We start from the raw sequence: 24,502 nt of genomic DNA, 5'->3' as shown, positions 1-24,502 counted from the left end.
ATACTGCTGCTGCCTCGATGCAAGAAGCTGCGGCCCAGGCAGGGGACCCAGCTCTTTCCGAGGGGAGCAGGCAGCTCCTGTCCCCTGCGCTTGCAGGCAGGTGCAGGCAGACCTGCCTGTGCTCGGGCTTTGCTGGGGGTGAGCACGCACGCAGTGAGGGGGCAACAAGGGGAACCGAAACCCCCTTTGCAACCTGGTGTGAGAAACCCGCCCCAGCGCTGCCCTTCCTCCCCCCCCTCCCCCCCGGCACGCTTCCCGGCTGTCCCGGCTGACGGGGAGCGGTGATGCTGGGATGAGCCTCAGGCCGATGACTGAAGAATTTTTGCGGCGTTTTTCAGCTTCCTCTGCCTCCGAGCCTGACTAACGCTGCCCGCGCGGCCGCAGCCCCCGCCCGCTGCCGGGGAGGGAGGGAGGGAGGGAGGGAGGGGATCCCCGCCAGGGGGCGGCGCGCCGAGCGGCGCGGGGCGGGGGATGCCCATATTTGGAAGGCAGGCGCGTCACTCCCCTTATATGGGCAGTGTCGTCAGAGCCCGGCCTTCCATTCATATAAATGCCCGGTGGCGGCGGCCGGGATTCCCTGCCCGGGCTCGGCGCGGTGCCGCGGTGCCTCTTTCCCGTCCCGCCGCCGCGCTAGCCCCGGGACTCGCCATCGGGCACCCTCCCGCCGCTCTTCCCGCTGCTGCCCCGGCTCCTTCGGGGCGCGACCCACGGCCGGCATGAAAGTCACCTCCCTCGACTGCCGCCAGCTGAGGAAGCTGCTGCGGAAGGAGCCCTCCCGCTGCCTGGTGCTGGACTGCCGGCCCTACCTGTCCTACTCGGCCTCCTGCCTCCGCGGTTCGCTCAACGTCAACCTCAACTCGGTGGTGATGCGGCGGGCCCGCGGCGGGGCCGTGCCGCTCCACTTCGTGGTGCCCGACGCGGCCGCCCGCGCCCGGTTGCTGCTGGGCGGGGAGGGGGCGGCGGGGAGCGCCCGCCTGGCCGCCGTGGTGGTGCTGGACCAGGGCACGGGGCACTGGCAGAAGCTGAAGAAGGACAGCACAGCCCAGATCGTCCTCAACGCCCTGCTCTCCAGCCTGCCGGAGGCCGGGGCCAGGATCTGCTTCCTGAAAGGTGAGAGAGGTGGCAGGGAAAAGGGGGGGACGGGGGGACGGGACGGGACAGGAGATGGGGGAGGGGCACAGATCGACCCTCAAACACCCCCACCCCCTCGGGGTGGTGGCGGCCCCGCCGTGCTCCTATCCCCTCTCTTCCGCGAGTTAACCTGATTATGGGTGGAGGGCACGGAGGTAACGCCGGGATTTCGTTTCTTTTCCACCCACTAGAACTAAATCCCGGATAGACTCTGCGGGCTGAGCCCAAATGCCTTTCCGCTCACGCCTGCCGCGCATTTAAGAGGCTGATGGAAAGCACAGAATATTAGGGAAGGTGGGCAAAAGTTACAGGTTATCAAATGGAGAGTTCGGGGACGAGAGAGTTCGGGGCTCGGTGGGAAATGAAATCATCCCCGCGGGTAAGCGGGGAGCCGAGGCCACCGCCGCTCGCTCCCCGCCCGGTGACACGAGGCGGCCCGTGTTGGGCGCCCGAAACCCGGGGATCGGTGCCCGCTCCTCCACCCCGGGCGGAGAGGTTTATCTCTCCATCGGGCGTACCGAGGCTGTCAGGGGAAATCCGTAGCCGAAACTCCGGGGCTTGTCAGGGGACAGAAACCTCTCCTCCCCCCACGTGTATTATAGCCCTTTGATTGCGGTTCTTTGTTTTCCTTCCGTGTAACCCGGGGATAATAAAACGATAAAAAAAAAAAAGCAGCCCGCCCTTTCTGTGCCCTCTCATCCCTGCCTCCCCTCCGTTTCTCCTGGCAGCGCCTTTGTCCTTTCGCCCTCTCTGTTTTCTCAGCCCTCCCTCCTTCCCCCGCGCCTCCCCTCGAAGCGGGGCACTGCCCGGCCGTAGGAGTTCCTAAACAACCCCCCTTGCCATATCCTGAGGCCATGGGGAGGCCATAATTGGAGCAGATAAACTAGGCGATGTTTCTTGAATAAACTCTGCTCCTCTGTCCTCACCGGCTTCACTGTTATTAAGCCTTTTAGCACACTAGTTTTTGTCCTGATGTGCCCAGTTTGTGCTTCCCATAACGAACAGTGCCCGGAGGGCATCCCCGCCGGGGCAGAAGCTCCTCCAGCCTGGGCATCGCCCGGTACCAAGGGGAGGGGAGGTTCCTAGGGGCGTTTGCCTCCACCCTGGCTCTGTCCGGGCACTGCCAGCCTGCCCTGGGATCTGACTGTCGCCCCAAAAGCACCAATTCTGCCACTACAGGGCAGAGACACTTGCACAATGCTGGGCCAGTAAAATCCTCAGGGACCTCATTAAACTAGCGATGAAGAAACATCTCCAGGGTCGCGCTGGGAAGTCTGTGGCAAAGCAGGGGCTGAATTAAGCTCTGCTGATTCTCAGCCTGCTCGTTTAGCCACAAGATCGTCCTTCCCTCCTCGTGTACCGGTCCCACGCTTTGAAGCGGTGACTGAGGGCAGTTTATCTGGGGTGGGGTTTTGATGTAGGCTCTGCTTTGTACCTTTTGTGTATTGCAAAGTTTCTTATCTTGAGAGCCTGTCGATTTAAGGCTGAAAATAGTCCCCCTTAGTGGATGAGAAAGTTTCCTCCTTTTCCTGTTGCTGTTCCCCTTCGCTTTGCTGCTGGAAGCGCTCTGGGTGGCAGGATCAGGTCCTTGAAGTCTGTAGCTCCATTTCGGGTTCGGTGTGGCCCAAGGAACCGTTGACTCAGTGGACAGCGCTGCTGATTCACTGGGGTCATGGGCCCCCAGGAAGCTGTTGTGGTTTGGGGGAAGATCTCTGTGACAGTGGAGATATAAATAATCCTGAAGCACTGGGCACTGATGAGAAGAAATGGTCTTTTGGGGGTCTGTAGAAGTGACTTTGCAAATAACGGGTTGTAAAACCACCGGGAAAAAAAAATCCTTGAGGAGTATATTCCTCTTCTCCCTAGAAGCAGGGGAGCTGGGAGGAGTTGTTGGCTACTTAAGGACTACGGTGGTCTCTCCTTGGAAGTTTCAGTGATACGATATTAGCAGGTCACCCCCACCCCACCAGGTCACCAAGCACCCTGGGGATCTGGCCAAGGCAGCTACCACAGAGCAATTGCACGCCAAGCTGCGTGCCGGGCCCCATTCCTCCCCTCGTTCCCCCACCTCACTTTCTGCCTTCCATAGGCTGACCGTGTTACGTCTTTTGTCTGTGTAGATGCATTTTCATTCTGGGTGAGCTCGGCCCCAGCAGGGTGAGAGTGGATGTGTGGCGGGGGAAGAGCTTGCAGAAAGATAATATAACGGATCCTCCCTTGGTGCTGACAAGGATTCTATTATTTATTGATTAAAACCGAAGCGCAGCCCAGCTCTGTGTGATGAGCAATCTAGTATTTGCAGAAATGACCTCAGGGAAGCTAGGTTGAGTGGGGAGGGGGAAGAGAGGAGATTGCTGGAGGATGGGATGAGAAGATGACTCACTGTAAGAATGGCCTGCGAATATCCTGATCCCCAAGGCTTGTAATTAACCATTCACCAGCTGCATGTGTTAGCTGCCCCAGAGACATGAGGCACGCATGTCTGTTCGAACACACACACTGATTTGGCTCGGGTGGATTTCTGTGTTCATTCAAGAGTAAAAACAACAACACAGGGCGTAAATGGGGATAATGGCTATTTATATAAACTGGACATATTTTTCCTCTGCGATGGCAGTGGCTGGGGGGCAAGGGGGAGATAAGGTCAGCTATGCAAAACAGAGGATTTAAAAGTCTGCTCCATGAAGGGCAGTTGGAGATCAGGAGAGCAGAAGATTCTGGAGAGCTGCTTGTGTGTGTTGGTTTTTCAGACTGCCAGTTGTTAGGGATATCAATTTATCAACCCTGTTGTTGTGGATATCATTTTATCACACACACACACACACACACACACACACACACACACACACACACTCCTTTATGGTCTCCATGGTCACTTGGCTGCTTGACCCACTGCCTCGCACTCTGAGCTCTGGGGCGAGCTGGCTGAATGTGGCTGGGGAGTAGGAGGAAAGGTGCAGTTGCTGAGTGCCAGTTGACTGCAAAGTCGCCTTCCTGCCCTCCATTGTGGGAAACAGACTTTCATCACGTTCAGTGGGCTTTGGACCATGCCATCTGCTTGCAACATGAGGACCCCACAGCAGGACCGAGTGGGCTACAGTAGTGCGTTATGAATTTGAGCACACATCTGCTCAAACATTGCAAACAAATGAGACACGGGCGTGACAGGGCTGAAATGTCAGAGGTAGCCGTACTGGGCAGCCCTGGCAGCGAGGGCGGCGGGGCCCTGTGGCTGCTCAGATCTTCAGCACTTCCTTTGTTTCGAAACCCTTCTTTGTGCTGGGGCACCCACACCGGCACCGCTTATCAGGGCAAAACAGTTGCAGATGAATGAATCGCGTCGGAGGGTTTGCTTTCTGAGTCTTGTTTACTTGAGGGCCACACTCCGAAGGATTATTGAACCTAGCTGTTTTGAGAGCTTTCGCCATTCATTTCTATTCTGAAAAAGCACAGGTGGCAGACACGTGGCACACCACTGACATTTCCAGGCTGCTTCTGTTACCTGACTTACTTGTGTACATTTTGGGGACAGTGTGCTTCCATGCGACATATTCTCAGCCTGCAAACAGGCAGCGATTTAGCTGACGACAAACTTTGAGTAACAATGTAATAATAGGATTAATTCCTTTTCATTAGCAGTGCACTGAATGAAACGAATGCAGTACTTAACCATGCAGAATAGCTCATGTGGGGCTATTCAGTTGTCAAATGCTGTCACAGGATTTCATTAAGTTTTATAGCTGTTATTTAATAGATTGGTTTCAGTGGGACTGTCTTCATTGCCTCGCTGTCTTGTGCATTGTGGTGATTAATGATACAGTTGCAAGCATCCCCCTCTTGCGCTTATGTCCATTCAAAATTGCAAATAAAACATTTCTTATGTTGTCACAGCATATATAGTAATAACAGATTTGGAGAGGATGACTACTGGGTAGAGAAATCTCCATCTTGAACGCTGGGAATAGCGCTCTTATAAAACCTGGGGGAGGGAGTTTAGTTCTGGCTGTACTGGAGTTAATGGTTGCTAGACTCAACAGAATTACATTTGCTAACAGTTTTAATCTGGATCCACCAGCTTTTGGCAAGTTAATAATTGTCAGGCGGGTATGAAGCCTTTAAAAAAAAAAACAAAAAACAACAAAAAAAAAAAAACCACAAAAAAAAAAACCAAACACATTTCCCCTGGGAGCGCTATTCCTCATTAACCCCCCAGTGCCCATCACCGTGTGGCACTATCCCACTGTATTGCAAAGAGCCCAAGCTTTGTTTCTCTTCTCCACTTTAATTAAACCGTTTTTTGGAAGCACAAATGTTCATGTCTTTTTTCTGTCTGTCTTCCCTAGGGGGATATGAAACCTTTAATTCACAATATCCTGAGTGCTGCGTGGATGGAAAACTCATTTCCCCGGAGAGGACGGAGGCAGAGAGAAACCTCGCCAGCCACTGTGAGAAGCAGAGTGCCAACCACAAACCTGCTTATGACCAGGTGCGTGTCACGGCTGCGGCAGGTGACATTGCCCTTGGGTCTTCTCCTTCCCACCACTGGGCTCTGTCGGAGGCTGGCAGGGTGCCGGTGGCCCTCGTGCTGGCACCGGCTGTCAACAAGTTGTCACAGCCCAGGTTGGCAACCTGTGTGTTGAATAAGGTGCTCTGTGTGTGCTGCTGGTCAGCATCGCCTCCTCCTGGCTTCAAAATCCGGCAGCAGAAGGAGGAAAAAACCCTGTCTAGCCCCAAAATTGTATTTGCAACCCATCTTTATCACATAGCCTAGCAGACTTAAAACGCGCAGGGGAGAGACTGCCAGGAATGTCATTTTTCCAGCAGACGAAGGAGCACATTTTCCCCGTGCCTCCTCTGAGACCCCGAGAGGGATCTGAGGCTGGTGGAGAGGGCCAGGGCCATGGGGCCGCTTCTGAGAAGAAGCAGCAGCTCTCAAGAACCGTCCCTGACCAGGGAGAGTGGGGTTTCCACGGAGGAAGTCGTCATGCCCCCGCACTCGCCCAGCCCGGGGAATACATGTGCTCCGAGATGTCACCCTGCGGTTGGGCCGCTTCCGCCGGGGCACATGTTTCCTGGTGCTGGGGGAGACCCCGGGTGATGCCCCTCCGCTCCCCCGAGAGCACATCCTGCCGCAGGCTCCGTCCCACCACCCTGGGTGGCTCCGGGGTGTCCCCAGTGTGTGGGACCCACTGGGCAGGCAGCTCGGGGGGGATGAAAAGCTAGTTTCTCGCAGCCGGAGGCTGCCAGCAGCTCTTGTGCATCATGGAAAGTTACCTGTGCTCTCTGAAACCCTCGTGGCTTTTTTTTTTTTTTTTTCTTTCGCGGTCTCGTCACCCAGCCTTTGCTTGTGCTGCGGAAGGAGAAACCGAGATGACATCTCAGGGTGGGTGACGCAGTGGGTGCTGTGCCCCAGGAGGCGTGGGGGGACGGGGCTGCCCCCTCCCTGAACCCTGTGGGGCCATTGCGGACAGTGAACCTTGCTCTGATTTTTTTTTTTTCTTTTAATTTTTTTTTTCTTCGCTTCACCTCTGGAGGTGTTAGTGGAGGGGCTGAGCCATGGGCTGAGCTAGAGCAGCCTCCTCCTCTTCCTCCCTGCTCAGACGCAGCCCCCCACCCCGCCCGTGTTTCGGTAAAGCCTTGGAGGGAATGGCCCTCACATATGAAAGCACTTTGGGTGCCTCCCAAGGGGCAGCGCTTTAAAGAAAGCAGGAAACATCCTGCACACGAGGGGGCTGGATCTGACTTTGTACCTCGCAGATGTGGACAAGAAAACGAAACCTTTTTCCTGTGTGGGCTTTGTCGTCACAGTGATTCACTGGCCCACAGCACCGGGGTCCAAAACCACCCGTGAGGGAGGGAGCGGGCACCCACGCAGGCTGCCTTGCCTTTGTCTCTCTAGTATCAAGACTGAAATACCCCCGAGAAAGAATTACATGTTCCTGCTCCTTCTCTTCCAGGGTGGTCCAGTCGAAATCCTGCCTTTTCTCTACCTTGGTAGTGCCTATCACGCTTCCAAGTGCGAGTTTCTTGCCAACCTGCACATCACAGCCCTGCTCAACGTCTCCAGGAAAAGCTCGGAGTCCTTTAAAGACCAGTATTGCTACAAGTGGATCCCAGTGGAGGACAGTCACACAGCAGACATCAGCTCACACTTCCAGGAAGCCATCGACTTCATTGGTAGGTCTAAATTAACAAATCTTCATATATTTTAAATTCATTTATTTTAAAATACATATTGGTGGGAAGGACACATTTTCTGTGCATTCCCAGATGTCACAGAAAAAATTTAAGCTCCCATCCTTCCCCAGCATCTGTTCTGGCAGAGGGATTTCAGTGAGGAAGGAAGAGGGTCATTTGGAGCAAAGCCTCTGTCCTTCTCCCTGACTTTACAGGCTGGGAGGATGAGGAAGGAAAATGCCTCCTCTTGCCTGCCATCAGGTAGGCGAGGCGGGTGAGCTGGTTAGCTTTATTCTCTATTTAAAGCAAGCGTAGGTGTAACTTCAGCACGGCAGGAAGCAAAGAAGTATGGTTCAACACCACCAAAGCCTATTGATTTTTTTGTAAAGGAAAAATCCATGTTGGTTCCTTGGACTTACTTGCATGCCAGGCCCTGTAAAAGCCAGGTGAAGCAGGGTCAGCTTATTGCCTTATTGTGCTGGGATATCTCAAAGCCAGGCCTTGGAAAGGCAGCGTCTCCCCTCATCACAGGGCTTGTTTCCATTTCTCCTTTGGATCATGTTGGGGTATTTGATTAAAGGGTGAAATACCACTAATAACTAACTAAATAAATAAATGAGGAGGCCTTCAGAAAACTTTTGGCCATCCCCTCACAAATCTCCCTGCGTTAGGCTGGGTAGGTGAGCGGCACACAGGCCGTGCCAGGTAGCGCAAAGGAGAGGTTCCTCTCCGAGAGGCACAGGGTGGCTCAGTGGGGTGGAGCAGCCTCAGCCTGGGTGGGGATGGTGTTGAAATCCGTGCTGTTGCTCTCCAGGAACGTTCGAGAGAGAGAAAGAGAATCAAACCTCAGGTTTGATTGTTGGACTCATTGTTCAGCTGAGTTCGTGTCCTTCAACAGCTCAGGCAGAATTAGAAAAACTTGGTCTGAGGGTGCCCTCCCAACCCTTCACTTTCCTGTAAGGGACTTCTCACACCTTTCGGGGGAAACGCTAATTCACAGCACTCTTCTGTCCCACCCCCAACCCCTTCTGATAGTTGTTGAGTCACTTGGATGTTTCCCAGATCTTGAGGATGACTTAAGTTTTCACTTTCTTTTAAAATTGGGCATGTGGTGTAGATGCTGGGGATGACTCAAATCCATGTCTTCCTCATTTTGTGCAGTAGTTAAATATAACTAGTCGTGGTGGCAGACAATCGAAGACGGGCAAATGATAACTTGCTCAGCTCTGCGTTGTTTCAGTGCCATGCACTGAGCACTACACTCAGCACAGTTCTCCATAAATTGGGGCTTGAGCATATTGCTCAAGGCAATAGAGAAGAGAACGTCTATTTTTGAACTGTGTTTTTGTGTGGAAAGGGCTTATTTTAAGCACATTTTCTTTAATCTAATAACAATCATTGTGTTGTGTGAGTAACCACAGTGGCTCCTGTTGTGTAAAATGGGTGCTTTGCATAAGCCTTTTATATCCTGACTTAAGTCCAAGCATCCTTTAACCAGGCTGTAATTAGCAACTGCCTACCAGTCCTTGTGTGCTTTGTGGTGAGGCCCCAGGGAGTGAGCTCAGCCTCTCCACCCAAGGGTACTCACCAAGGGCTCAGCTCCTGGTACTGCCATTTGCTGCTAACCAGCCAAGCTTTGGACTTTTCTTTAAAGTCCTGTTTTCCTAACAAAACTGATGAGAGGAAGGCAGCTCTGCAGTTCTCACCTTTACAAGACATGATGGTGGGAGGGCTGGCCAGGCTGGGCTTGGGTTGGCCCTTTGAGCCACAGGCAGAGAAATGCAGGTGAAATGACAGGCAGCAAACACAAGCATTGCCCAGATACCTGATCTCTGCCTCACAATGCTCTGCAAAGCGAGTTGTTCCAAAAGAGCAGTAGGCGCATGGGAAGGAGACAGGGAAGGACTTTCCTAAAAGAATGCAGAAAGAACCAAATCAGGATCCATAGACCCTGAAACCAAGTGTCATATGCAACTCAGCCCTATCTCAGGCTTGGTTTTGTCCCACTTTTAATCTCCATATTACTTTTGGTATCCAACAGAAGAGCAAGACTCTCCTTGCTGGGGGATGGGTTGTGTGCCATGCTCCACCTCCAGCAGTGTGTGTGTGTCACAGTGTCCTCTCCATCCCTGATGACAACTGACATCTGCAATGATTTTTTTTTTCCCCCTAGATTATGTCAGACGAACAGGGGGCAAGATCCTGGTGCACTGTGAAGCGGGGATTTCACGCTCTCCCACCATCTGCATGGCGTACCTCATGAAGACGAAGAAGCTCCGCTTGGAGGAAGCCTTCGATTACATCAAGCAGCGTCGGAGCCTGATCTCACCAAACTTTGGTTTCATGGGCCAGTTGCTGCAATACGAGTCGGAGATCTTGTCTTCCACTCCCAGCCCCCCTGTCGCCTCATGCAAAAGAGAAGCTGCGTCTTTCTTTGCAGAAGAACTGACGTTAGGCAAAAACTTTGAAGGCTCATGTTTTGCCTTTCCTACCTCAGTGTTGAGTTCTGTGCCCATCCACTCTCCCGTCCACCAGCTGAAGCTCAGCCCAATTACAGCGTCTTCATCCTGCTGAACACCCTGGGGAGACCAGAGCTGGCGTGGCTCTCTGATCCGGACTGTAGCCCTAACAAGAACATTTCATGAACGTGCAATAGAGAAACCTCATCGACTTAGTCTGAGACGCAGCAGTTGTTGTGGGTAATACTTCCCGTATGCTGTGACTGTAAGACACAAGTGCTCCAAGTGTGGCAGGTTTTCTGAACTTTTATCATCCTTTTTTTAATAAAAGAAAGTGCTTTTTTAGGTTTTTATCCACAGAGTGTGCACCCACTACTGTATTTTCAGATTCCTGGGGAGCAATGAGAAATCCATTTAGCGTGTTCTCAGTTCCCATCTCCTTCCCTTCTTATTTTTGAAAAGACCCTCATTTAAAGTTTCAAGCAATAAAACAGCAGCAGCAGGGAAGAAAGCAAAACGAGAAGCACCACCTTTGCGATGGCAGAGGTGGTGGAAGTGAATATTCGTTCTGCTTTTTTTCCGGCTTTCCTCCTCCCCTCTCTTGTGCAGTGTTTCAGGGAGCAAAGGGCTGGGGCGATGGAGAGAGCTCCTTCCCCAGGACACTGTTGCACAACCAGGTGAAAATCCCCTCTCCTGCTCCAGCCTCTGAAGTGTCAGGTATTGACCACAGTGTAACTGGATACCAAACCAGCCCATGGATCCATTCAGGTGTGGCATTTCCTGTACTTCTGCATTTGCCTTTGTACTGGATGTGCTTTTAGCTAAAGCAGGAGACTTAAAAGCTATCAGGCTACCCTGCTGAGCTATTATCCTCCCATCTGTTATTTAAGAACAGCCCTAGAATACTTGAATGTCTCCACAATCCTCATCCAAGTTACTTCCCATCAGATGACACTGTAACTGCTGGATTTTACACCAAAAAAAACCCTGACAAGCTCAACTCCAAGCCACCTCTTCCTCCACCCCTCCCAAGTGTTCTTGACGTTTATCGTGTGTGGTCAAGTGGTCTTGTTCAGTGTTATGTGGCTTGCTTAGCGTGTGTGGTCACCTTCTAGCCAGCCTTCCTTTGTGAAAACTGGACACATTGGTTTCTGTGTTTGCAGGGAGTTCAGAACGAGTGGCTCTCTGTCTGTCGACCTCTTTATTTTTTTTTTAATATGTAATATGTATGGGAAACGGCAATAATTTCCAGGAGATCTCGTGAATGTGAAAGAAAACCTGCAATGGTTTTTATGGAGTGTGAAGAAAAAAAAAAAAATAAAGGAAAAAAAAAATGCTAGGAAAAGAAAGCTGTTTGTTGTACTTTGAGCGAGCTGCAAAAGCGCTTTGGCAGACCTCAGGTGGCAGGAGAGCTCACCTGAGAAAAACTCCATGGCCCAGAAGTGGTGTAAGGAGGTAGAAGAGGAAGGTAAGCATCGCTGGGTTCTGCGTGGAAAGCCTCCAAGGTGCATCTCTACTGAGGGGAGAAGGTGAGGGGGAGGATTGTTTTAAACAGAATGACATGAGTCATGGTGGCGTCACTTCCCAGCAGCCAGGCAGGCACTTCTGTTTTGATTCATGCATGCTTTATATAAGGTTTGCCATCTTGCTGAAGATGAAAATCTGAAGTAGGCAAGGCCCCCACTTCCTTCCCGAACACATGCCACGGGATGCTGCATGCCCTGGTCACTGGCGTGAGCTTGTGAGTGGCCCGTGGCACCCTGCGGTGTGTCACCCGCTGTGGCACCCACCCGTGAGCATCACCCCAGGGACCAGGGCATGTGGGCAATGCTCATCTTTTCACTTTCTTTTTAATGAAAAAGTTGATTTGAAGTGCCAGCATCTCTGAGCCATTTCACACCCCTTTTCAGCTGGAAGTTTTTAGGCTCTTTCTGGCTCATCACTGCAGCACGTTTATAATCTGCATTTCCAAGTTATCAAGTTGAAAAATGTATGGTAAATGTCTGGGTTACAAAGCACCTATGCCCTGTGGGGTTCATCCATTTGTAACTGCTTACCCCTGGGGAAGCCAATCTCACAGGTGAGAAGCTGTCGTTGGTGATTAGCTTTGGATTTCTTCCCTGTGTCAGGGGGACATGGCAGCAGCCCTGCCTGGGCTCGGGCTCTGGCTCTGGGAAACCTGAACATGGGAACCCGCAGCTGGGGAGGTGAGGTGGATGATCTAATAAGAGCGGATAAATTAATTTTCTAAGAGATCTGATTGTTCTGGAAAGTGCTGTCTAGAAACCCATGGCCAGTTGCAGTGGAAATGCTTCTCATCTTTGTTTCTCAAGGATGAGGAAGACGAAACCCTCGATAGAGCTGATGTTTGCTATGGGAACCTTCAGAGCACGAGGCAGCGGGCTGAAGGGGTTAATGGAGGGACTGCTGGCCTTGGCAGATTTGACCACAGCAGCTGGAAAAGATCACAGGCCAGGCGGAGGAGCTGGGTATTTAGCAGAGAGGTAAGGCAGCTGCTCTGGTTTTGGAGAGGGGCTCTGATCCTGGGCTTTAGCACAGCATGTTGGGGGATAGCTGGGCTGGGATTCAGCAAGGATGGAGGGCCAGAGCCCCATGGAAGCCTGAAGAGGGTTCTGTTGTGCCTGGGTACAGCAGCTTGAGGTTTGTGCTCCTGCCCATGGCATGGTTCCCCTCTACTTGGCTAATCCCATCCCATGTCTCCTCCCTGCAGGCCCCAGCATCTGGGGACAGAGGGATGTAAATGCTGCCTCCCAGAGGGACGTGCTCCCATGCTCATGCTGGTGCCTGCTTTGCTGTTTCAGTGCTTAATGCAAGATCTCAGCCCCCAGCTCAGCTCTTCCCTTGCCCTGCTTGGCAGCTCCTAACCACTCCAAAGGGACATCACAGACATCCGACCACAGGGCTCTGGGGCGAGAGTACGTGCTCTCCTCCCTCTCTGCCCACACTGCTCCCATAGGCAGGGAGGAGCCGAGGACACAAGCACCAGCGTGTGGAGGTGAGTGTGTGAAATCAGGATGGCACCTACCTGGGAGATGTGATGTGTGAATCCAAACCCGTGTGGGCAGGGCAGGAACCCTGGGTCTCTGCTTCCAGACACCAGCACACAACAGCTACCTCCATCCTTTGGGAAAGGAACTGTTCTGATGGTGTTCTGTGACTTGTGTGCTGAGCAAATTCACCAGATTGGATAGGATGGAAGATTTAGAGAGCTTTTATAGCCCAGTTGGGCTTGGGTTTGGGTAGCTCCTCCCTAGGGATGAAGTTCAGATCAGGCAGGTGCATGAGGAATGTCCGAGCTGAAGGATGACAGTGATGGAGGCTGAACTGGCTGGTTCAATGTGCCTGTGTCTGTCTGCCAGCTAAGCCTGGCAGAGGAATAGGGATCTCAAAACAAAGTTCTGATGGAAAGTAGAGACCTGCGTAGCTGTCACAGCAAGGGGAAGGTTATAGCAGGATTCTTTCAGCCATCAAAAAATGCAAGTGAGGGAAAGATGCCATGAATGCTGTACCCTTAGGCAAAGCTTTGATTAGAGCTTATCCCTTATGATACCTGAATCCAAAGAAGATGAGAGGAAATGTCACAGAAAAGGGGATTTTGCAGGTTCTGCTGCCCATGGAAGTGCTGGTTCAGGGCTGCCCTGGGACGTGAGCATCTCTCTCCACTGACACTTCTGATGTACCCTTATGTCCTGGACTCCTTGGTGTCATTTGGGAGCTGTTTCAGATCCTGGTGTGGGACTGAAGAGGGCTTGTGCCACTTAGCTTTTGGTCCCTTGCTTTTAGGCTTGCAAAGAGCAGTCATGTTGCAAGTGTGCGTGCTGTTGCTCAGCCCCTCTCTCTGCTTTGCAGAGGCTGCCTTTCTTTTCTGCCTCCAAGACAAACAAACTCTTCCAAAAACTGCCACAAAAAATACACGTCTTTACATGGTTGCGAATCAGATTGTGAAGAGATCTGGGGTGGGGGTGGATGAGTGGGTTTTGTCCTTAAGTGTCTCTATGTGTTCTTTTAGTCCATACACTTGTTGGTGTGATTTGCAGCCTATGCTGGTTACAAAGGCTTCTCCTGCTGCTCTGGTTAAAGGACTTTCCAAACAGCAGAAATTACACCCTGACCAGTAAAACCCAGGTAAAATTCACCTGCTCCATGGGGAGTTTATACTGAGGTGCCCATCCCTGAGCAACATGAGGCAGGTAGCTCTTCATAGGTTCTTGCCTTCCGGTGGAGAGCTGCTTTTTTCAGGAGACAAAGCCTGAATGAACAAGGTATTCTGCAGACGTTGGTGTTTGTATGCTAAAAACAACACTTGCCTTGCTGGGAAGTCAAAGGTCCAAATGTGTCTGTAACATGGCAAAAATAAGTAAGGCTCCAGGCCTGGCGAATTTGACCCTCCATTTCCACTTTTCACAGCTTCATGCTAATTGGACAGGAGACACACTGCCAGCTCACTCTCTGGGGAAACAAAGGCAGGAACCAATTTGCAGAGCCACATAAATATGGAAGTAGGATTTTTTTTGACGTGGGAGGTGTTACCAGTACCACACATTATGGTTCCTTGGCTTTATCACATCGTAGGCTTTTACCGAGACATGAGTAAGTTCTCTAAATAAGGAATATGAACATAGCTTGTGAAATAGGTTGAGTCATCACAGAAAATCAAATGAAGTTCTGACACTGGGGCATCCATCATAAAGTCCTGCTTTGTTTTACCATCCCATTATAAACTATGGGGTCATTTCAATCTGTTTATTTCAGCTTCAAAATTCAAAGTATTCTGACATCTAAGTAAGGCTTACCAAATGGGTTCATTTTTCTATTTGCAGCAGTGCTGCATCCCTATGCACCCCTGCCTGTGAACGCTTGCAGGGAATGTAAAGGTTACCAAGAGAAATGGCTTTTGTGGCTATAGCTGAAATGCTCAACACTTCTTCCAGCTTTGTCTAGTTATTAAAAAGGATTTATGGCCCCTAGATATCCCTTTCAAGTAATAGCCTACTCCATGGAAGTCACTGGCTGTTATTTGTAGCTCTTGGGAATCCCAGCAGGACCTGTTGTGCTAGGAGCTGTACAAACACCAAGCAAACCCAGAAAACCAGTAACTCAAGACCAGGAGTGACCGTGGTAGGTAGAAAGGGAGAGAGAAGGGACAGCATTGCCCTAGCATTTCTGTCAGGGATTTTTTGGCTATGTCAGAATAGGAGCCATGCTGGGGATACTGTGGGTGGAAAGCACCTCTAGGAGACAAGCATGCACGGGATCCATGGGACCCATTGGTCATGCTGTACACAAGCAGAAGTGGGAAACTCTTGTAGGATAAATTCTACATGACACAGGGGTCCCTGCCCCAGCCCAGGCTCGCTGCAGTCACACCTGGGGTTTCAGAACAGGCAGCTCATGAAGGTGTCTGATCTGGTGGGACTGTTAGATGCTCAGAAATGACAGGCAAACTGATAGAAGCCTCAAACCCCTTCGGCATAACCATTTTTCCAGACTTGGTTTTACTGAGCTACTCATGTTAGTAAGGTTACTCATATAAGTAAGCGCTCATCAGACAAGGCTTAAGTCTCTCAAGTGAAGCAATAATGTAGTTTTTAATGGGCTTTCTTTTTTGTGTGTGTGTGAATAGTGGTTTATTTCCGTCACACAGATACTACATTTCTGAGATTCCTTTGTAAAGCAAACGGCATTTGATAGTGAGTCATCTCTTGTTATTAAATTGCCCATACATTGCAAGCTGCCTCCAGGCCCTGATCCAAAGCCTATTGCCTTCAGTGGGGAGGATGCTCCTGAATACAATGGGCTTTGGACCAGGCCCCGGATAAATCTTTACATTAAATCTTTATTTTAAGGAATGATTTGTTCTAATTGGAACTAAATTTGATGCTGCATCAAAATTAAATATGAGGTCTACAGGTCTCAAACTGGAACAACGAGTATATCCTCTCTGCTCTAATGCCTCCAATCACATTAAGTCAAGTTAACTGGAAAATCAATTGACACGAATTCCAGCATGACCATTAACTGCCATCCGGCTGGGCCCCGAGAGGCTGGCCAAGATGTAGCACATTTCTAAGAGGAATGGAGCAGAACTGTGTGTGTTCATCTCCTAGAGATGCTTTCAACCTGTGGTCTCCCTAGCAATGCCCACGTTCCCCGAGTAATTACTGTGGCTAACGGAGAGCCCACGGGGTCAGGCAGTCTGGGATCGATTGTGGGCTCTGCCCTCGGCGTTCCGGGGCAAGTGCTGCAGCTGCTCCGTACGCTTCTGCTGGCACAGTCACATTTCTCAAAAGCATAAAGGAAGTGAGCGAGACCTGGACTGACCAAGCTGACCAGACAGATCCCTTGAGTATATAGAAAAGGATTGTAGCAGCAAAACTGTGTTTTCCACAGCACAGCTTATTTCTCCTGCAGAGGATGTTTCTGCTCTGTTGGTACAAAGCAGAGCTTTGCTGATGTGGCTTTGCTCACACAAGAAGCATTTTGCTGCTAGAGTGGACCTGAATTTCTCTCTAAATGTTTCTCGCAGACTTATCCATATGTCTCTGCATCCTGCCTTACATCAGGGATAATGATATCGATCTCATTCTGAGAAAGGCATAAAGCTTTTTTCATATGTTTGCAATGCACATTAGTCCCGTAGACAAAGGCTACCCTAAGCACAAAATCGCGTTACCGTGATGTATTTATTGTACTGTGCTTATGAGGCCATATGTTCCATATTACAAGAGAGAGGTTGTTCTTCCCCCCCCCCCCCAGGATATAACATTTTACTTAGTTAAAAACAAAACCAATTGGGCGTTGCTTCCAGACAACCACTGTGGGGTAGAGCAGCCGCTCTGCCAGGAAGCAGGCGATGGGAGCCCTGGGTGGGTGGCAAGAAATCTGTGTGCTACCGAGAGCTAAAGCATTGACACGGTTCAGTTTACTAAATCCAGCTGTGAAGAGCAGCTGGTTTTCTGGCAGTCAGTGTGACATATGCAGGCGGATATGCTCAAGAGAATTGATCAGGGGCCACTGGTAGGGAGAAGGGAGGGTATGTTGTTCCCTGTGCTACTAAGTGTTAAAGTGGCTCCTGGCAGTTCCAATTACCAAACCCAGCTGCGAGGAGCTTTTCTGGACTTGAATGTGACATCCGACGGGGATACACCTCAGCTGTGTGCATGGGGAGGAGGAGGGAAGCACAAGGTTTCTTCATAACTGGCTACTGCTCTGCTTGGTGCTCTGGCTCGTGGGATCCTGGCGAAAAGTTGTTGGGACAAGTGGAGGCTGCCTGTAGACAGCAGGGGAGGCTGCCAAGGAGATCCAGACAGTGTTCCCATCTCGGTTTCTCAGTTGCTCTTCCCGTTTCCTTCTCTTCAGCTCCCCTGTGGGAGGGAGCTGAGGATGCCAGGGGAAACAGCGGGCCAGGGCAAGGGGAGATCATGTAGAATAAACAGCAAGATGCTTCACTGGAGGGCTAGAAAAGATTAAAAAGATGCCCATTATCTGGACTGAACTGCGAAAAGCTGCACCAGTGGAGCCTGCCAGCTTGGGTGTGACAGGAGAAGGATGTCCTGCTGCCACTGGGCTCAGCCTGGGAACAGCCTGAGAAATGCTGAGCGCTAATGCTGAGCGGGAGGCAGGTCCAAGATAATCCCTGGGGTAGTGGTTTTAGTTTCCACGATAAAGCTGGAAGTTATCTTTGCTGTCCTTTGATCTTCAAAGGACAGGAGGAAATTTCACACTTAGGGGAGGCCACCCGGTGTCAGGTGAAGTTGCTGCAGCTTGTGAAAGTTGGTCAGACGCCATAAGGCCAGTGGCTCACCTGCCTTGGTGTGAAAATGCCTTACAGAAAGGAGTCTGCCTTTTCCTGGGGCTGGTTTTGGTGCCCCGGTTAGAAAATCACATTTGCTTGTGGATCTGGAGGCTGCAGACGGATGGCTCAAAGAGGGAATAAAATCCAGGCAATGTGATTCTGATGTGATTTGACAGTTTAGATGAGTATTACTTTGTTGGATGGATGCGGTCAGCCAAAATCATGGTCTTTGTCCTAATCTAATTACAAATTTACTGCAGCCACCTACTTCCAGGGTGCTAATGAGAAGCAGAGCCAGAAAGAAGGTGATTTTTTTGTATTTTAGGATGCTCTGTGGAAGTCAGATGTCCTGTCTGCCATCTCTGGCAATGTAATTCTTTTGTACTGACCACAAAGACTGAAAAAGCTGCCCCAAAACAAGACCCACGAGAGCTCTCTCTGCCCCTTGCCCTGCAGCCTGGCTCACCACACATGCTGAGTGCAGACATTCAGCCACTTCTGTGCATCCACCCGCCAGCTCCCCCAGGGACTCTCTGTGGCCCTCGGTTAGTCTGTGTCCTGGCACTGCTGGGAACGGGTTGCAAAATATCCCTTTGGTCAATGATATCATCCAACCAGCAACACCTCCGGGGCTGGAACAGGCACTGCCACTTCCCCTCGGTCCCTCACCCACTCTTTCACAACAGCAAATAATCAGTCTTTCTGTGGATGCAGCTTCAGAGCAAGCAGCCAGTCCTGCAGATGGCATGCATATATATATACGTCTGCGTAGCTCTCTTACTGCCAAGATCGCGTTTACTGCTCGCTTGATTATGAGGAGATTCTTTGGAAGTAAAATTGAGTGTTGTTAATTCACATCCTGATTTCCCAGGCGTGTGCTGCTGTCTGAGCTGGAGATCTTTCACCTGGCGTTTGGGATCAGGCAGGTCCCAGGGCACCACCCTCGCTTATGGTTGATTTTGATGAGAACCAGTTGCTCCTGTCCTCCCAGGTATGTCCCCAAGCCCTGCTAGTGGATGGGCAGGTGCCCCCCACCCCGGGAATGTTACACAGACCCCCAAAAGCAGCCACCCCCCTGCCCCAATGCCAGGAGCTGGTGCCAACACAGCCTTGCACCAGGGCAGCCCCCACCAAAGCCAAGGGGTGCTGTGGGCTACCACCCTCGTTGGTGGGGCAGCCACTGGGTGCAATGGCTCTGTGGGGTCCAGTGTCCCCGATTTGCTTCTCCTTCACACTTGACCCACCTGAAAACAGGTCTGGGGGTGCATCTGGGAGTGCTCTCTACCATGGCTGACCCCATGGGGTGCCCACTGTGGGGCTCCTTCTTTGTCTGGGGATTAAAAAGAAGAAAAAAACACAACAAAATAGTTTCTTTCACAAAATTTCTGAGTGCAACAAAGCTCTTTGTTGCATCAGAGCAAAGAAAAACAGAGACAGTTTCCACTCTTTGGCAGGACTTGGCCCCTCTCGCCCCACAGCGAGAGCCAGCCCGGCCCGCGCCGCCTGTCGGCAGAGCTCCCAGCACGGCCCCGCTGCGGCACCTGGGGGTGTAATCCGTTTCATATGTGTGTGATGGCTTGCTTTATAAAATTAGTGAACCAAGTGAAATGAGTTCAACCACAACCACATTTTATTCACAGAGCGGCTAAGCTGAACAACTGCTTTCCCTCAATAAACCTGTAGCAGATTCATTCATAATTAAATACATCTTTTTTAAAAGGGACCTTTTTCTATTGTTCCTATTACACCATTGTTTTACCCTGCCACTCTCTTTTTGACAAGCATGTTAGCTTTCTTAAAATGTTGTTGGATGAATGGGTTTATGGATCAATACTTAACAGTCAACAATAATTATTTACTTTTACACATTGAAAGGATCATACAGATCAAGAGAAACTTTTTTGTTGTTGTTTTTAAAAAAGAAACTGCCTGACTGCTTTGAGTTTTTTAAAGCAAATAGAAACAGAGTCAGAAAAGAAAAGGCAAAAAAAGACTCCAGTGCTTTTCATGGCACCCACCGTGAGGAAACAACAGGATAGCTTGGTGGGTCTCCTGGCGCCTGGCAGGATGGCTGCCCTTCTACAGCCAGCAGCTTATAAAACGCACGGCAGCCGCCTTGTGGAGAAGAGCTAATGATCTGCATGCGGTACCCACTAATGATCTGATACCACTACCCACTTCCCGGCATCCTCTCGGGGCTGAGCTGGCAGCAGCAGCTGAGCAGGTACCACTCTCCTCTCCTCTCCTCCTCTGCACGGAGCTCCGGCCAGCAGCACTGGATCGCTCCCAACTCGCAGGAACAAGTGCCATTATCACCACTGACTGCACTTTCACGCTTCGTATATAGGTAGATAGATGCCTTATGGCATATCACCCCTGGCACCCCTCGGATCCCACTGTGGCCGTGGGCAGGGAGCAGGGGTGCCCTCTGCCTGCCGCAACATCAGCACCAGAGACAAAAAGAGCAAGAAAAGGCTCTGCGGGTGGTGGGAACGGGTGCCCACCATTGCAGCACAGATACCACTAACGCTGTGCAGCCAGCATCTGAACCTGTAATTACATCCACACCTTATCAAACAGAACTTTTTAAGGGTCTTGCAGGCTTAGGGTTTCCTCTTCTAAGTTTTTTGACGGGCAGTTGCTCACTGGCAAAGACAGAGGCATTTCTGCAGGTTTTGGTGAGGGGTCAGACTCTTGCATTGCAAGGCACAGGGGCGATGGCAGGGCTTGAGAGCAAAAGAGGCTGGTAACTTTGCTCAAGAGAAGAAATCTTGGAAAGGAAACCTATGTGTGGCTGGCTTGTGTGTTTTTCAGAATAAGTGCTCCTTGTTCCTCGAAAGCCTGGTGGGTTGAGTGCACTGAGACTGACGTGCATGCCCAGGGCTGTCGAGAAAGGGCTGGTTTCTCTCACTTCACCTGCTAGAATCTCCACCGAATTCAAAGGTGAGAGAATGACATGCTGGGGCCTCACTGCCTTAAGATTCGTGCTTGACCTGGTTAGTTTAGGAGGAGAGGTAGTCTCAGCTGGCCCACAGTTACCTTGCTTGACCTTGGGCAAGATACTTTCTCACTGCCTTTGTTTTGCAAGCTGAAATTAGAATATCAGACTATCTGGTCGTGTGTTCAGAGTGCCATTAAACACTGGTTTCTTCTAACCAAAGCCCAGTTCCCCAGTTTGCTCCTGAGATTCTGCTGTGACATCAACTTGAAGAAGTGTCCCCAGCCGCGCTCTGCCTCCCCTGTCACTCCTACTGACTTCAAGTGATGAAGCACAAGTGATGGATGTTGTGATGAGCTTACTGATTTCTACAGTCATTTAAAAACAGCAGCAAATACCTCAGTGATTACAGCCATTCATTAATGAAAGGAGTCTATACACAGTTGGTTCACATCTGAAAGTGGTAATAGAAGAGGTTAATAATACACTTAAAACGCTTTTTTCCCCACAATACGTTTAACATTTTTTCTAAGGAAATTTTACTATCTGAGAAGAGAAAAAAAAAACTCTACAGACTTGAAATCCCACCTATATATTCCCGTTAAGCTTGATGAAAGAAAAGCTTGATGTATTTTTGTGCTAATGAAGGCTAGATGAATTAAAACAGTGTTCCCACTTTCTCTTTTCTAACACTACTGTTTAATTCTAGCATATTTATAGAAAAACACTGCTTATAAAGCAGGGCCATGGAATAAAGCTCTACAGCACCTACTGAAGCGAGGTGAACTCCACGCATAGCAAGCACTGATTATATGTTTGCAGGTTCTGAATAAAGTGTGCTGTTTTATTAGCTGCCAGCTTTCTGCACTTCTACAGCCAGGGCAGCATGACAGAATAAAAATGACACGCATCGCCCTGGGTTGGGTGCATATTTTCAGCATGGACTACAAAACCAAAAGAATAACAAAAAATATAACACCTACCCCACCCCAACCCTCCACTCCCTCAAATAGAAATGTCTGAAAGCTATGTGACAAAACCTGTATGTGGGGGCCTATGAATGTATTTGAAACACTCTTTGAACTAGACAATTGTTTGCCACTTAATCTTTAATGAATACAGTTGCTATTTTTGCAAGCACGTCACACTGGTGGGAGTGTTTGTTGATGAAATATCAGTGAGATATGATTTTATTCCTATGAATAAATATAACCCAGTGTCTGTGCAGATCTGTACACAGACTTAAGTCATCTCCAAACTGCATAAATATGCTGTATATCCAAAATCCTCAAGAGGGAATGAACACCTGGGTATAAAAAAGATCCCAGTTCCTTATTTGTGCCTGTTCATAACACAGAGGGTGATGCACTTCTTGCTATACCACAACAACAGCAAGCTGTCTGGGGCACCAGATGTGGACCAGCAGGCTGTGGGATCTCGGCTGAGCTTTGACTCAAGCCAGGGTTTTCAAGAAGACTTGGTGCATCCAGGCACAAAAATGTCAGTGCAGCCAAGAGAAAAGGCAAAATTTTCCTCAGGTCATGGTCATCCTGGTGACTCCAAACCCCCTCTTTAGGGGAGGAAGATTAAATCCTTGCTCTGGGAGTCCATGATTAAGTGAAAATAAGTTTCTGAACTACAAAGGAAAGCTCAAAAACATGACTCAAGGCATCCTGTACCTCTAAAAGCAAAAGACAAAAAGGAATGAACTTTAAAACCTGTCAATTTGAAAATGTTTCTATGCCTACTGCTGCCCTGAGAAACAGGGATGAGTAACGTGGGGTGGTCCTTCTACCCTTGGTCTTTAGCAGGAGGAGAAGGCTGTTAGTGAGGAGATATCCTAGCTGCGTGCTGCGACAAACCCTTCGCTGACGTGTTTCAGCAGAGGTCAGATTGCGCTGCCTGCTGTGCAGTGCCAACGGAGTCTCAAATGCGTAAAACACATTGCTGTTTTCTCCTGCCTGAGTGCTTCATGGGGTGATTTTGAAAATTTCAAGTTTATCTGGAATATGTAAATATGTGCAGTTAATTTACATGCAAATCTTAACATAAAAATTTGATAAAACAATCTTTTAACCAGGTATAGGATTGGTTGAGTGTATTGTGAGGAAAAGTGGGGAATTCGACTTCCCTTTCTTTTCTAAACTCTATTCTCCCCCCTGCCAGAGAGTCCCCTTGAATGGGCCAGGCAGCTGGGACACCAAGTACTGTAATTCACTTCGCCCAGGAAAAAAATGAAGAGTAAATTCCATTACACAAACCAATCCCGGAAAGATGTTGTGAGACTCATTTAAGGAGTTAAAATTCTCCAAAATCCTAAAGTGAAAGGGATTTTGAAAACGCAAATGGAGAAAATATTTCCCCCTCCAGGTGCCACTAAACTGAGCTACTGAAAGTAAACGCAGAACATTTAGGCAGGAAATTTTCATTCTGAATTTGTTTCTGGAGTGATTATTAAATGCTTTAGGTTTTTAAGCACTGTTTTCTGAAGAAACCACGAGCCATTTTTAAAGGTGCAGGCAAAATCTGTGACAACAGCCTCCTAATGGGCCATTTTGTTACATGGCAGTTAAGAATGGTGGGGACTGGGGAGATTTTCCCTTTAAGCAAGGAAAGTAATTCATCCACCTATTATTCTAGGAGAGGCAGAAACTAGACCGTTCTGTTTAAATCTATTTTTTATCAGTCTTAAGAGGATCAGTACAGGACTTCTATCACGTGTATAGAAACATTGGCTACAGCTGCATTTTTAAAGGAGCACTGTCAAATTGAAAATTGCGTTTTCTCCGAGACGTCGTGCCCCTACTGTTGTCACAGTGACACCTGAAATTACTGTAACTAAAAGAGATTAGAAGAAAATTAATGTTTCTCTTCCTTCATTTTGCTTTTTTTGTGTGTTTGACAGCTCCTTCGTGGAGCTGAACGGTGACTCTCCGGGTGATAAAGGAGCAGGTACAGACTCAAGCTAATTTTTGCCTTTTCCCGAGACCATTTCACCCCGTTCCTGCCTCTCAGCTCGCCCTGGGCACGCACTTGGCTTCGGCCGGGCTTATGGCTGCGGCGGTGGAGGCAGAGCTGGGCTGAGGCCTGCCATGGCGCCCGAGCCCCGCGGCCCACCCCCGTCCAACGCCACTTCGTGTCGCCTCGCTAGAGGGACTGGAGTCGGCACAGTGGGAACAAAGCGCTAAAACGGGTGTAAGAACGCTAAAAATTGGAGAGGGGACTGAAATCCACAGCTCGCGGCCCTGCGCTCCCAGCCCCATGCAGCCACTGGGGCAGGCCGGCCTGGAGGGGTGGCGCACTGGGGGCGAGGGGGCACGCTGGAGCCCTGCCGCAGGCCCTAACGCTGCTAATTCCGCTTTTTTATTTTTAATAGTGGTTTTTGTTGTTGTTGTTGGGTTTGTTTATTTTTTTTAAATCTTAGAATAAAAGGATTTTAAACCAAGATTTTACATTCTGTGTGAGCACTTTTACAGGCCCTCCACCTCGTTAGAGTACAGGGCACAGTGTCTCTTCCTAAAGTTAAACCTCCGCCGTGTCCCGGCCCCCGGCCCGACAGCGCCCCCCGCAGGCGCGCCGCGCAGCACCGCGCCCCCCACCTCTACCCCGCCGCTCTCCCCGCTCGGCTCACACTTGCCTTTGGCGCCCAACCCGCCCCTCAGGGGGAGAAACCACTTTTCCCAACTCCCTGGGGGGACCCCTACTATGACGGGAGGCGGTATCGCCCGTATTCGACGCTTCAGAGCACCTTCGAAAAGCCAGTGAGGCAGTTGAGAAGATGAAAAAGAGGGGACTCCTACTGTCCCTTGCGATGTCCCTTCTTCGGCGGAGCAGGGGCGCGTTCTGTGGTCCGCACCTCCCCCTCCACAGTGTGCTGAATGGTTCGCGCCGGGTCGGGATGGGGGAGGCTCTGCCGCCATTTTGTTTGCGTGAGGGGTGAGCGGGTCGCTGTGCTGGGAAGTCGGGGTGGGGGCTGAAGGG

The 24,502-nt window shown here is 50.2% G+C and overlaps 1 protein-coding gene across 1 annotated transcript; it reads left to right on the top strand.

The window, feature by feature from the left end:
* Positions 1–716: 716 nt before the first annotated feature.
* DUSP5 (dual specificity phosphatase 5) lies at positions 717–10,043 on the top strand (the record flags this gene model as incomplete). The annotated part of the gene is made up of 4 exons (XM_082486343.1): positions 717–1,110; positions 5,475–5,617; positions 7,089–7,308; positions 9,482–10,043. The coding sequence occupies 4 exons, from the start codon at positions 717–719 to the stop codon at positions 9,880–9,882; spliced, it is 1,158 nt and encodes a 385-aa protein (XP_082342469.1). The 3' UTR covers positions 9,883–10,043.
* Between the last annotated feature and the right edge of the window lie 14,459 nt (positions 10,044–24,502).

Source organism: Vanellus vanellus (assembly GCF_965231255.1).
Source record: "Vanellus vanellus genome assembly, chromosome: 7".
Taxonomy (NCBI): Eukaryota; Metazoa; Chordata; class Aves; order Charadriiformes; family Charadriidae; genus Vanellus; species Vanellus vanellus.
This window is presented reverse-complemented; position numbering and strand designations above follow the sequence as displayed.